The sequence below is a fragment of the Erythrolamprus reginae genome, unplaced genomic scaffold, assembly GCF_031021105.1.
Source record: "Erythrolamprus reginae isolate rEryReg1 unplaced genomic scaffold, rEryReg1.hap1 H_54, whole genome shotgun sequence".
NCBI lineage: Eukaryota > Metazoa > Chordata > Lepidosauria > Squamata > Dipsadidae > Erythrolamprus > Erythrolamprus reginae.
This window is the reverse complement of record NW_027248511.1, coordinates 148,935-162,238: the sequence shown is the minus strand read 5'-3', so window position 1 is coordinate 162,238 and position 13,304 is coordinate 148,935. Positions and strand designations below refer to the sequence as shown.

Below are 13,304 nucleotides of genomic sequence, written 5' to 3'. Positions count from 1 at the left end.
GGGGGGGGGGGGGAGCTAGCTGTCAGCGGCGCCGTAAAAGGGGCGATCAAGAGAGGAATGGGTGAATGAATGGACGGAGGGTGGGAAGGAAGGAAGGAAAGAGGGAAGGGACAGGAACAGAAGAAGGGTGCAAAGGAAGCAAGGAAAGGTGTGAAAGGGGAGAGTAAGAGAGGAAGGAGTGAAAGAAGGGAATGAAGGAGGAAAGAAGGGAGGAAGGAAAAGGAAAGCAAGAAATGGAGGGAGGAAAGGAAGGAAGGAAAGAAAGAAAGAAAGAAAGAAAGGGGGAAGGGACAGGAACAGAGGAAGGAAGCAAGGAAACTTATGAAAGGGGAGAGTAAGAGAGGAAGGACTGAAAGGAGGGAGGGAGGGAGGGAAGAAGGTAGGAAGGAGAAAGAAAAGAAGAAATAGAGGAAGGGAAGGTAAAAGAGAGAAAGAAAAAGAACAAGAAAGAAAGCAAGAAAGATAAAGAAAGAAAGAAAGGCAACTTCAAAGAAAGGCTCACTGAGCATCTCTCACTCTCTCTTTCTATCCCTCTTTCTTTCTCTTCCTTTCTCTCTCTCCTCTTCCTTTATCTCCTCTCTCTCTCCCTCTCTCTTTCTCTCCCCCCTCTCTCCCCCTTTCCCTCTCTCCTCTCTCTCCCTCTCTTGCTATCTCTCCCCCCTTTCCCTCTCTTTCTCCCTCTCCCTCTCTTTCTCTCTCCCCCCTCTCTCTTTCTCTCTCTCTCCCCCTCTTTCTCTCTCTTCTCACTTTCTCTCTCTTGTTTTCTTTCTGTCTCTTGCTTTCTCTCTCTCTCTCACTCTTTCTCTCTTGTTTTCTTTCTCACGCTCTTTCTCTCTCTTGTTCTCTCTCTCTTGCTATCTCTTTCTCCCCCCCCTTTCTCTCACTCTCTCTTTCTCACTTTCTCTCTATCTTGCTGTCTGTTGCTCTCACTCTCGTTCTCTCTCCGTTCTTCTCAGCGGTGGCGGGGGCGGCGAAGGTGATGTTCAATGTCGGGGGCGCACGGGCGGTTGCGCGCGCTCCCTATCCCCCTGCTAGCCCACTCGGAATATTCAAAATAAGAAAAACCTTCGCCGGCAAAGGCTTTTCTTATTTTGAATATTCCGAGTGGGCTAGGAAGAGAAGGGGGAGAAAGTAGAAAGGAGGATGGGGACCAAGAAACGAGGAGGAAGAAGAGGCGCGCGATCCTTCCGAAGGGCCGAGGAAAGACCGGAGCGCGCAGCCTAGCGGGGGCTTCTCTCCGCTCCGCCGGCGCCTCCCGACCTCTGAGTTCCTCGGGCTGCTTGCGGACAGGCTGGCCTCCTCGCGTGGAGCCAGCCAGGCTGACGTCAACGCGTAGGGCTGGTCTTGCCCGGCCGTGGGGCGGAGGGGGAAGGATAAGACTTGGGGGGGGAGCTTTTACAAGGAAGCGCGGGCGGGAAGGGGCGCGCGCAAGGCGGAGATGCCGCTCTCCAGCGGCTGGGGAAAAAACAGGGCAGGGGGGTGGCGGCCACGGCGCCCTATGTCGGGTGGTGGTGGTGGCCTCCGCTGAGAAGAACCTTTGCCGCCATTTCCTCTCGGTGTCAAGGAGGCGCAGCGGCGGGCGGAGAGAGGGAAGGGGGGGCAGCAGCGTCCCTCCTGGCCTTGGCGGGCCGCCCGACCCTCCCCACCTCCTGCAAACGCGGCGGGAGAGCGAGGAGCCGGTTCCGGCGGGCGCGGGGCTTGGCTGGCTGGCGGGGGGAGCGCCGCTGGTGGTGCGGAAAGGCCGAGGGGGCTCTGGCGCGCGGACCGGCTGAAAAACCCCAACGGCCCGGTCCCGGTCCGCGGACCGGCGGTTGGGGACCTCTGATCTATAGTATGTGGAAGTTCCTCTACAGAGTTTAAGAAAACACCAAGGCTTTAGAGGAACTTTAAAATAACCCACCCCACCAATAGAATTGTTCTTGTTTCCAAAAGTCCCAGCTAATACAAAGAAATTGAGCAGAGCTTGGATACAAGAAAGAATTAAGTAAACACCTGCAATCTTTCCATTTAAACAAGTCATGTTTCAACAACCATCTTCTTGTAATTGTATCCTAATGCAGGATGCTAGTCCCATTTTATGGATCTGGAACTGAGTCCAACAAATGATTGCTAGTGAAGCCACGGCATTAAAGCAGGGGTCTCCCACTTTGGCAACTTTAAGACTTGTGGACTTCAACTCCCTGAATTCCTTAGCCAGCTATGGTCCTGCTCTGCTGGCTGGAGAATTCTGGGAATTGAAGTCCACAAGCCTTAAAGTTGGCAAGGTTGGAGTCCCCTGGTCTACTGTACAACCCTTGCCTGTTTTAGGAAAAAAAAAAAGTTGGATAGCCTTTACAGCTTCTGATGGCTTCCTATCTTCTTCCTTCCCTCTCCTGATAGTGGCATGCTCCCCAATGCAGTTCTGCCTCCTTCTTCTGACCACATCTACGCTCAGTGGAGGCAGCCCCAAGAGGTCAGCTCGACTGCCAACAGCCATCTGAGTTCTGCTGGCCCCGAAAACTTAGGTAAGGCTTTGATGGAAAGACCTCCAGGCTCAGGCCTTTCCCCTTTGCTTCCAGATGACCTTCAGAACAGGGGTGAAAGGCTCCCGGTTCGCTTGTGCCTATCGGTCATTGGAAAGCCCATAGCGAAGGGAGCACGAGGCTCCGACCCCCTGTCCGGACACTTCCATTGTGTTCTTTTACCCTCTGCCCAATTGCTAAAGGGGTTTTCTTTTTTTCTTTTTTTTAAATATTTTTTTATTATTTTTCAAAAAAGACAAAGACAAACAACATTAAACATTTAAGGATCTACTATTGCTCCGCTTGTCATAGAAGTCTAACTAATACAGAAATATAAAACCTTAATTATTGTCAAATCAATGCAGAAATGTCACACGTGTACATTACATTCTTGTTAAATTTAACTCTATATTCTTTATGTTCATTGTGTTAATTAAATTTCTTTATCTATAAAATATCCTATACCTATTCAAAAAAGATAAAATATAAAAAATACAAGAAAAAATAACACTTCCAACTTTATTATATTATAAAGAAAAAAAAGAAAAAAAGAACAAAAATTCTATGTTTATATTGTTTTTAAACTATTTCACTCTATCTTATAAATCTTCAAATAGTTATAAATCCTTACTTATTTAATTTTTAATACTATTATTAAAATTCCACCAAAGTATATGACTGGTGGAATTTTAAAGGGGTTTTCTTATCACCCCCATATCTCCCCAATACATAGACCCTTCCTTCTTTTGAGCCAGGTTTCTGTTCCAACAGTCCTGCAATCTGGCACTCTCTAAATATTTATAAATATTTATATACTGTTTGTTTGTTAAATTTATTAGCTGCCTATCTCTCGGTGGGGCTACTCTAGATGAATGGAGCATAAACAGGAGTAAAATAATAGAACCAGGAAATAATGAAAATACACCAAGATGATAACCAAAAAGACAATTGAATGGAGAGCATTGTACACGGAACGGGAGTGGGGCAGTCAGCTGTCAATCAATCAACCACCTCCAGCGTGGAAGTGCCCCATTGGGTCATCAGGCCAACTAGCAGATATGCTGGATTACAAACTCCATCTTTCCAAGCCAGCCCCACGCAATCAGAAGTACAGTGATACCTTGTCTTACAAACGTAGTTGGTTCCGGGACAAGGTTCTTAAGGTGAAAAGTTTGTAATACGAAACAATGTTTCCCATAGGAATCAATGGAAAAGCGATTAATGCGTGCAAGCCTGAAATTCACCCCTTTTGCCAGCCGAAGCGCCTGTTTTTGTGCTGCTGGGATTCCCCTGAGGCTCCCTTCCATGGGAAACCCCACCTCCGGACTTCTGTGTTTTTGCAATGCTGCAGGGGATTCCCAGCATCGCAAAAACGAGCGCTTAGCTGGTAATGGAAGTCCAGAGGTGGGGTTTCCCAGCGAAGGGAGCATCAGTGAAATCGCAGCATCACAAAAACACCGGTCTTCAAAAACCCACCTCCGGACCTCTGTGTTTTTGTGATGCTGCGATTTCACTGCTGCTCCCCTCGCTGGGAAACCCCACCTCCGGACTTCCGTTGCCAGCGAAGCACCCGTTTTTGCGCTGCTGGGATTTTCCTGCTGGGATTCCCCTGCAGCATCACAAAAACACAGAAGTCCGGAGGTGGGGTTTCCCATGGAGGGGAGCATCAGGGGAATCCCAGCAGTGCAAAAACGAGTGCTTCGCTGGCAATGGAAGTCCGGAGGCAGGGCATCCCAAGGGCAGCGGTGGATTGTAAGGTGAAAATAGTTTGTAAAAAGAGGCAAAAAAATCTTAAACCCCGGGTTTGTATCTCGAAAAGTTTGTATGACGAGGCGTTTGTAAGACGAGGTGTCACTGTAATAGTAATAGTGTATTGTACTTTGTGCAACAAAATTAAATGCCATCTTCAGCCTACGTTGTAACCATAAAAATAAAACACAAACACCCATCTTTCACATTCCATACAATTAAATTGAAAGCCCCTGATATTGCATTAATATTGCACTACACAGTAAAATTCCATAGAGTTGCTGCTCTGAGATAGAAGCTGTTTTTCAGCCTATTTGTCCTTATTTTTATTATCCTGTACCATCATCCAGGTGGTAATAGTTTTTTAAAAAGGGGATAAGATGGATCTTTAAGAATGTTTTGAAGTTTCTTAAGGCAGCGGGAGCTATAAAGTTCTTCCAAAGAGGGGAGGCGACAACCAATGACCCTTTGGGCCAAGGGTCTCCAACCTTGGCAACTTTACGATTTGTGGACTTCAATTCCCAGAATTCCTCAGCCAGCTTTGCTTTATTGGCTGAGGAATTCTGGGAATTGAAGTCCACAAATCTTAAAGTTGCCAAGATTGGAGACCCTTGCTATGGGCAACGATGTTAACTCTCTGGAGCACTTTCCTATCTGCTACTGTACAAAGTTATTGCAGAGTTGACACAATTACTCTGTACAGAGTAGAGAGTTACTGCAGAGTTACAGAGGTACTCTGTCACAGAGTTAACATAGAGTTACTCTGTGAAGAGTATGAGAGTTACCATATGGTGCAGGGGTAGGCAAAGTTGGCTCTTCTATGCTTTGTGGACTTCAACTCCCAGAATTCCTGAGCCAGTCATGCTAGCCCAGGAATTCTGGGAGTTGAAGTCCACAAGTCATAGAAGAGCCAACTTTGCCTACCCCTGATTCTGGCATATTAGAAAGGCAAAAGGCTGGCCTTTTTGGTTCTGCTTGAAGATACTCTGGAGTTGTTTTCCCCCCCTGTGGAATCAAAATCCTGTCTCCTTTTGAGGATCTCCCTCCTGTGCTCTTTAAGGAAATATGAAAGGGGTTGCAGGGAATGGAGATCAAAAGCCATCGTTTTACTTTCTCTCCTTGCAGCTGGGAAAGATGTAGAGCACGTCCCTCCGCAGCAGCTGTTGGCAGACCCTGAGGATAAGAGGCAGTGCGCTCTCTGTCTTCAGTTTGGAGATGCTCCTTCTAAGGTATGACCCTGCTGGCTTCGTCCCAAAGTCCTTGACTCTTAGAATGGCCAAGCTCAGGAAATCCTCCTACAAGATCTAATCATTCTAGTTTAATTTCTATGTGTATTTATTTTCTATCCAGTCATAAAATTTCACCCCATAATATTCTGTGTCTTCCTTGTCTTTCATTTTCATTGTCCGTATATTCATCTCTACACAGTCCAAAATTTTCTTAATCCCATCTCCTTCAGAAGGAATTTTTGTTGCTTTCCAATTTTGTGCCTGTTCTGTTGGGCTCTCTGGTAGAATCCTCCCAAAAATTCACAGGTACAAATTTCAGACACACACACACACGTTTGAAAATTCAAAACAATGTTCTTTATAATGAAAATTCACTTAAACTAAGCCCTCTTTTGGTATAGCAAAGAGCACTGGTCTCCAAACAAACTGGTAATTTATACAAGTCCCTTATCAGTCCTGTGATACTTAGCTTGCAGCTGTGAGGTAATTCACAGTCCTTCTTCTTTCACAAAGTGAAACACACTTTGCTCTGGTTTAGTTTCAAAGCGGGGGGAAATCAGCACACAAAAAGTCAAAGTCAGTAAAGCAGTCACGAAACACAATGATCAGATAATCCTCCACAATGGCCAAACCCACAGACTGCTATTTATAGCAGCCTCACTAATGACCACAGCCCCACCCAACCACAGGTGGCCTCATTTTCTTTGATAATAATCTCTCAGTTGTTGTTGCCTATGCATCGCTCTCCGCATGCGTGGCTGTATCATTAACTCTTGTTCTGAATCCAAGGAGGAGCTAGATAATTGATCTCCTTCTGAGCTGTCTGCCCCACTCTCCTCCCTGTCACTCATGTCTTCTTGGTCAGAGGAGCCTTCATCAGCAGATTCCACCGCAGGCAAAACGGTCCTTGGGGCAGGAGCTGGGCCAGAGCTAACCACAACAGTGCAAATGCAAGTCTCTAGCTGCTCTGAATTTAGAAGAAAATGGAGAGTGGACAGTGGGAGACCCAGATGACAAAATTTGAGGAGGTAGCTTTAGATAAGTAGCATACACCTAAAATAAAGAATTGTATCTATAGAAATGGTTAAACTTTGACTGACCGCCCCAATTGAGCCCAACATTTGTTTCTAAGCGAGACGATGGTTAAGTGAATTTTGCCCCGTTCTGCAACCTTTCTTGCCGCGGTTGGTAAGTGAATCACTGCAGCTGTTAAGTTAGTAACACAATGATTGAATGAATCTGGCTTCCCCAGTGACTTTGCTAATCAGAAAAAGGTGGTCACATGACCCCGGGACCCTGCAACCATTATAAATGCCAAGCATCCAAATTTTGATTGTGTGACCTCAGGTAAGCTGCAGTGGTCCTCTAAGTATGAAAAATGGTCATAAGCCATTTTTTTCTCAGTGTCGTTAGGATTAACTGTAACCCTAACAGTAATGCTAGGCAATTGACCATGATGGGACTCACAAACCCTATTAAATCAAAACCAAATAAGCATCCCTGAGTCCGCTGGAGAAGAACAGCCTGTTGTGGTTAGCTCTGGCCCAGCTCCTGCCCCAAGGACTGTGGATGTGGGGGAGACATCCACATGCCGCAGGCCTGTTTTGCTCCCGGTGGAATCTGCTGATGAAGGCTCCTCTGACCAAGAAGACATGAGTGACAGGGAGGAGGAGAGTGTGGCAGACAGTTCAGAAAGAGATCAATTATCTCTCTCCTCCTTGGATTCAGAACAAGAGTTAATGATACAGCCACGCATGTGGAGAGCGATGCATAGGCAGCAACAACAGAGAGATTATTATCAAAGAAAATAAGGCCACCTGTGGTTCGGTAGGGCTGTGGTCATTAGTGAGGCTGCTATAAAGAGCAGCCTGTGGGTTTGGCCATTGTGGAGGATTATCTGATCGTTGTGTTTCCTGCCTGCTTTGCTGACTTTGACCTTTGTGTGCTGATTTCCCCCCGCTTTGAAACTAAACCAGGGCAAAGTGTGTTTCACTTTGTGAAAGAAGAAGGACTGTGAATTGCCTCACAGCTGCAAGCTAAGTATCTCAGAACTTATAAGGGACTTCTACAAATTACCAGTTTGTTTGCAGACGAGTGCTCTTTGCTATACCAAAAGAGGGCTTAGGTTAAGTGAATCTTCATTATAAAGAACATTGTTTTGAATTTTCAAACGTGTGTGTGTCTGAAATTTGTATCTGTGGATTTTCGGGCGGATTCTACCAGAGAGCTGGACAGAACAGAAATCCAAATAAGTGAAATTAATACATAAAATAATAAATCCCCTCTCCTCCAAATCCCTTCTCTCTAGGATGCAGGGAGGCTGCTGTACATTGGCCAAAATGAATGGACTCATGTCAACTGTGCCATCTGGTCAGCGGAGGTCTTTGAGGAGAACGACGGCTCCTTGAAGAATGTACATGCGGCTGTGGCTCGTGGCCGGCAAATGGTGAGTTTGGGTCATTTTCATTCTTTCTCTCTCCTCTCTGCTCTCCCCTTCTGTTTGAAGGAACAGTAAGAATGGACCCTCTCCAGGGGAAGCACACCTTGGAATCATTTTTGCCTTTGATTAGATGTCATTTTTATCAGTGCATTCTGGTACATTTTGTACAGGATGTTAATGTTATAATGTGGATTCTTGCGCCCGAGATTCAATTCAATTCAATTTATCAGATTTGTATGCCGCCCCTCTCCGAAGACTCGAGGCGGCTCACAACAATAATAAAAAACAGTATAACAATGGAACAAATCTAATAATAAAATTACATTAAAAAACCCCAACAATTTAAAAACCATACAACACATACATACCAAACATAAAATATAAGAAAGCCTGGGGGAGATGTCTTAGTTCCCCCACGCCTGGCGATATAGGTGGGTCTTGAGTAACTTGCGAAAAACAAGGAGGGTGGGGACCGTTCTAATCTCCGGGGGGAGTTGATTCCAGAGGGCCGGGGCCGCCACAGAGAAGGCTCTTCTCCTGGGGCCCGCCAAACGACATTGTTTTGTCGACGGGATCCGGAGAAGGCCAACTTGTAAGAGCTCATATTATGACTTACAAAGTGGCACTCAAGGCAGCAAGATGCGCGTATCATGCCACCTTGATTGCATCAGCGGAATCCCACCCGGCCGCTCTGTTTAGGGTAACCCACTCCCTTCTTAACCAGGGGGGAGTTGGGGAGCCCTTGCAGAGTAGTGCTGAGGATTTTAACACATTTTTCGCTGATAAAATTGCTCGGATTCGAGCGGACCTCTACTCCAATTGTAAAACAGAGTCAACTGACAACGAGTCAGTTGAGGTGACTGGGGCTAAACGTCTTTGTCCATCTGTCTGGGAGAGGTTTGACTTGGTGACACCTAAGGAAGTGGACAAGGCCATTGGAGCTGTGTGTTCCGCCACCTGTCTACTGGATCCGTGTCCCTCTTGGTTGGTTTCGGCCAGTCGAGAGGTGACGCGGAGCTGGGTCCGGGAGATTGTCAACGCCTCTTTGGGGAGTGGGTCCTTTCCGGCTCCTTATAAGGAGGCACTTGTGCGCCCTCTCCTCAAGAAGCCTTCCCTGGACCCAGCCATACTCAATAACTACCGTCCAGTCTCCAACCTTCCCTTTATGGGGAAGGTTGTTGAGAAGGTGGTGGCACTTCAGCTCCAGCGGTCCTTGGAAGAAGCTGATTATCTAGGTCCTCAGCAGTCTGGATTCAGGCCCGGCTACAGCACGGAAACTGCTTTGGTCGCGTTGGGCGGGCCCAGGACAGGGGCTTGTCCTCTGTCCTGGTGCTTCTTGACCTCTCAGCGGCTTTCGATACCATCGACCATGGTATCCTTCTGCTCCGACTAGAGGGGTTGGGAGTGGGAGGCACTGTTCTTCAGTGGTTCTCCTCATACCTCTCTGGTCGGTCGCAGTCGGTGTTAGTGGGGGATCAGAGGTCGACCTCTAGGTCTCTCCCTTGTGGGGTGCCTCAGGGGTCGGTCCTCTCCCCCCTGCTATTTAATATCTACATGAAACCGCTAGGTGAGATCATCCAAGGGCATGGGGTGAGGTATCATCAATACGCCGATGATACCCAGTTATACATCTCCACCCCATGTCCAGCCAACGAAGCAATGGAAGTGATGGGCCGGTGCCTGGAGTATGTTAGGGCCTGGATGAGTGTCAACAAGCTCAAACTCAACCCAGACAAGACGGAGTGGCTGTGGATCTTACCTCCCAAGGACAATTCCATCTGTCCATCCCTTACCCTGGGGGGAGAATCACTGGCCCCCTCAGAGAAGGTTCGCAACTTGGGCGTCCTCCTCGATCCACAGCTGACATTAGAGAAACATCTTTCAGCTGTGGCGAGAGGGGCGTTCGCCCAGGTTCGCCTTGTGCACCAGTTGCGACCCTACTTGGACCGGGAGTCACTGCTCACAGTCACTCATGCCCTCATCACCTCGAGGCTCGACTACTGTAACGCTCTCTACATGGGGCTACCTTTGAAAAATGTTCGGAAACTTCAGATCGTGCAGAATGCAGCTGCGAGAGCAATCATGGGCTTTCCCAAATATGCCCATGTCACACCAACACTCCGCAGTCTGCATTGGTTGCCGATCAGTTTCCGGTCACAATTCAAAGTGTTGGTTATGACCTATAAAGCCCTTCATGGCACCGGACCAGATTACCTCAGGGACCGCCTTCTGCTGCATGAATCCCAGCGACCAGTTAGGTCCCACAGAGTGGATCTTCTCCGGGTCCCGTCAACTAAGCAATGTCGCCTGGCGGGACCCAGGGGAAGAGCCTTCTCTGTGGCAGCCCCAGCCCTATGGAACCAACTCCCCCCAGAGATTAGAACTGCCCCCACCCTCCTTGCCTTTCGTAAACAACTTAAAACCCACCTCTGCCGCCAGGCATGGGGGAATTGAGATCCTCTTTCCCCCTAGGCCTTTACAATTCTATGCATGGTATGTATGTATGTATGTTTGGTTTTTATATTAATTGATTTTTAATCATCAATACCAAATTACTATTGTACACTGTTTTATTGTCGCTGTTAGCCGCCCCGAGTCTCTGGAGAGGGGCGGCATACAAATCCAATAAATAAATAAATAAATAAATAAACTTTGTGGGATTCGTGCGGTAGAAGGCAGTACCAGAGGTATTCTGGTCCAATGCCATGAAGGGCTTTAAAGGTCATTACCAACACTTTGAATTGTGACCAGAAACCAATCGGCAGCCAGTGCAGGCTACGAAGTGTTGTAGAAACGCGGGCGAATCTAGGAAGCCCCACGATAGCTCTCGCGGCCGCATTCTGCACCATCTGAGATGAGAGTGGTGGTCTCAAAACCAGAATTGTAATGTTAGATTTGTCATTCAGACAAGATATTCCATGTCAGGTAACCCAATTGTATTCCATGTCGAGTAACCCAGTAGTATCCCAGCTGCTGATGCTGCTGGAGGATCTGCTCTGGGTTCCAACAGAGGTGCTGGTTGAAACTCTGCCTGAGCCCCCAAAACTCCAAAGTGTGGACCAGAACAAATGTGTAGTTGTATCCAAGGCAGCATCTTGGTCTGAGCTGAAACAAATGCAGAACTCGTACCCTCTGGCAGACCAGTTTGAATCCTTCTATTTTCAGAGCCTATTAATCTTTAGAAGTTGAGTAGACCAGTACCCCCCAAAGGGGAGCCTACCGGAGCGGGTCTGGTTTCATGGATTGTCTGCAACTTGCAGATGGACCCTCATGTGTTTGCGTGGCCCGATTTAGATTAGATTAGATTTATTGGATTTATATGCCGCCCCTCTCTCACAACAATGGTAAAAAAACAACACATAGTAACAAATCTAATATTTAGCAATCTAAATTACAGTTTTAGGTTAAAAAATCCAAAAGGGACCCCAATATATAAAAAACAAGCACACAATTGAATCATACACAGAAACTACATGGGCAAGGGGGAGATGTCTCAATTCCCCCATGCCTGATGGCAGAGGTGGGTTTTAAGGAGTTTACGAAAGGCAAGGAGGGTGGGGGCAGTTCTAATCTCCAGGGGGAGCTGGTTCCATAGGGTTGGAGCCACCACAGAGAAGGCTCTTCCCCTGGCTCCTGCCAGACGACATTGTTTCGTCGACGGGACCCGGAGAAGGCCAACTCTGTGGGACCTAACCGGTCGCTGGGATTCGTGTGGCAGAAGGCGGTCCCGGAGATATTCTGGTCCGATGCCATGTAGGGTTTTATAGGTCATAACCACCACTTTGAATTGTGACCGGAAACTGATCGGTAACCAATCGGCATGCTGCAGACCGGGGAGATTGGGACCCCTGGAGTAGACTACAACAAGAGTCCCTGACCTAAAGGCCGCAGCCTACTACCGGGCTGTGGACCATTTACAACTGGAGCATGCATGCTGTAGGCAGTGCATGCTTGTGAGCTGGTGCATGTGCTCTCAGTCCCAATTGTGTCCATAGTGGGTGCCAGCACTCAGCCCCGCTCCCACTCACAGTACACACAGGCATCTGCCACTCACACAAATGAAGCTGTGTATATGTGCTTTTACCCCTTGCACAAAATCTCCCCCCTCCTCTCCTTGCGTTGGGCCGCCAACCCAAAAAGGTTGGGGAACAATAGAGTCCAAGAGTGGCCAGGCCATGCCTGCTTTTTGTAGCTGACTGGGCTTGCTTAATGATTGCGGGAGAGATCGTAGAGAAACAAGAAGTGTGTGTGCTTATAGGTCTCTTTCGTACACTACAAAAGATAATTAGATGACAGCAAACTCAGTGACTTCTGGGCTTGCTGATTGATTGATTGATTGATTGATTGATTGATTGATTGGACTTATATGCCGCCCTTCTCCAAGAACCCAGGGCAGCTCGCAGCATATACAAATACAAAAACCAGCTCAAATGTCCAATATTTAAAACAATCTAAAACCCCAAATTTAAAATCATACAGCCCTAGTCACTCAAACCATAGTCATATTAAAGTCCAGGGCTAGATGTTAAAGTTCAGCAGACCCATGGCTTGCAGGCAAAGGTTAAGTTTTTAAACCCTTCCAGAAGGCCAGGAGGGTTGGGGCGGTACGAATCTCCGGAGGGAGTTGGTTCCAAAGGGCCGGAGCCACCACAAGGAAGGCTCTTCCCCTAGGCCCCGCCAGACAACATTGCCTGGCCGACGGGACCTGGAAAAGGCCGAATCTGTGGGACCTTACTGGTCACTGTGATACATTATTTATTATAACAATGTCATTTGGCGGGACCCAGGGGAAGAGCCTTCTCTGTGGCGGCCCCGGCCCTCTGGAACCAACTCCCCCCAGAGATTAGAATAGCCCCCACCCTCCTTGCCTTTCGTAAGCTCCTTAAAACCCACCTCTGTCGTCAGGCATGGGGGAACTGAGATACACTTTCCCCTTAGGCTTCTACAATTTATGTATGGTATGTTTGTATGTATGATTGGTTTTTAAAATAAGGGTTTTGATGATGATGATGATGATGATGATAATAATAATAATAATAATAATAATAATAATAATAATAATAATAATTGTATGCCGCCCCTCTCTGAAGACTCGGGGCGGCTCATAGCATAAAATAAAACAGTAAATACAATGACAATATTCAATTAGTTTTTTAATTAATTAAAAAACTACATGAGCTAAAAACCCAATATATTAAAAATCAACCAGACAAATTCAAATCACAGTCATACATCACATTTATTGACCAGGCAGCCCAAGATCTAATTACCCAAAGCCTGGTGACATAAGTGAGTCTTAAGACTCTTGCGAAAGGCGAGGAGGCGGGGCAGTGCGAATCTCTGGGGGGAGCTGATTCCAGAGGGCCGGGGCCCCCACAGAGAAGG

General features: G+C 47.3%; 1 protein-coding gene across 1 annotated transcript in view; it reads left to right on the top strand.

Moving 5' to 3' along the window:
- The window catches only part of LOC139155776 (histone-lysine N-methyltransferase 2B-like), a 104,977-nt gene that overhangs the window by 59,278 nt on the left and 32,395 nt on the right, over positions 1-13,304 (top strand). The window contains 3 exon segments of the mRNA XM_070731043.1: positions 2,380-2,504; positions 5,376-5,479; positions 7,788-7,925. Of these exon segments, the coding sequence (XP_070587144.1) occupies positions 2,380-2,504; positions 5,376-5,479; positions 7,788-7,925 (367 nt within the window).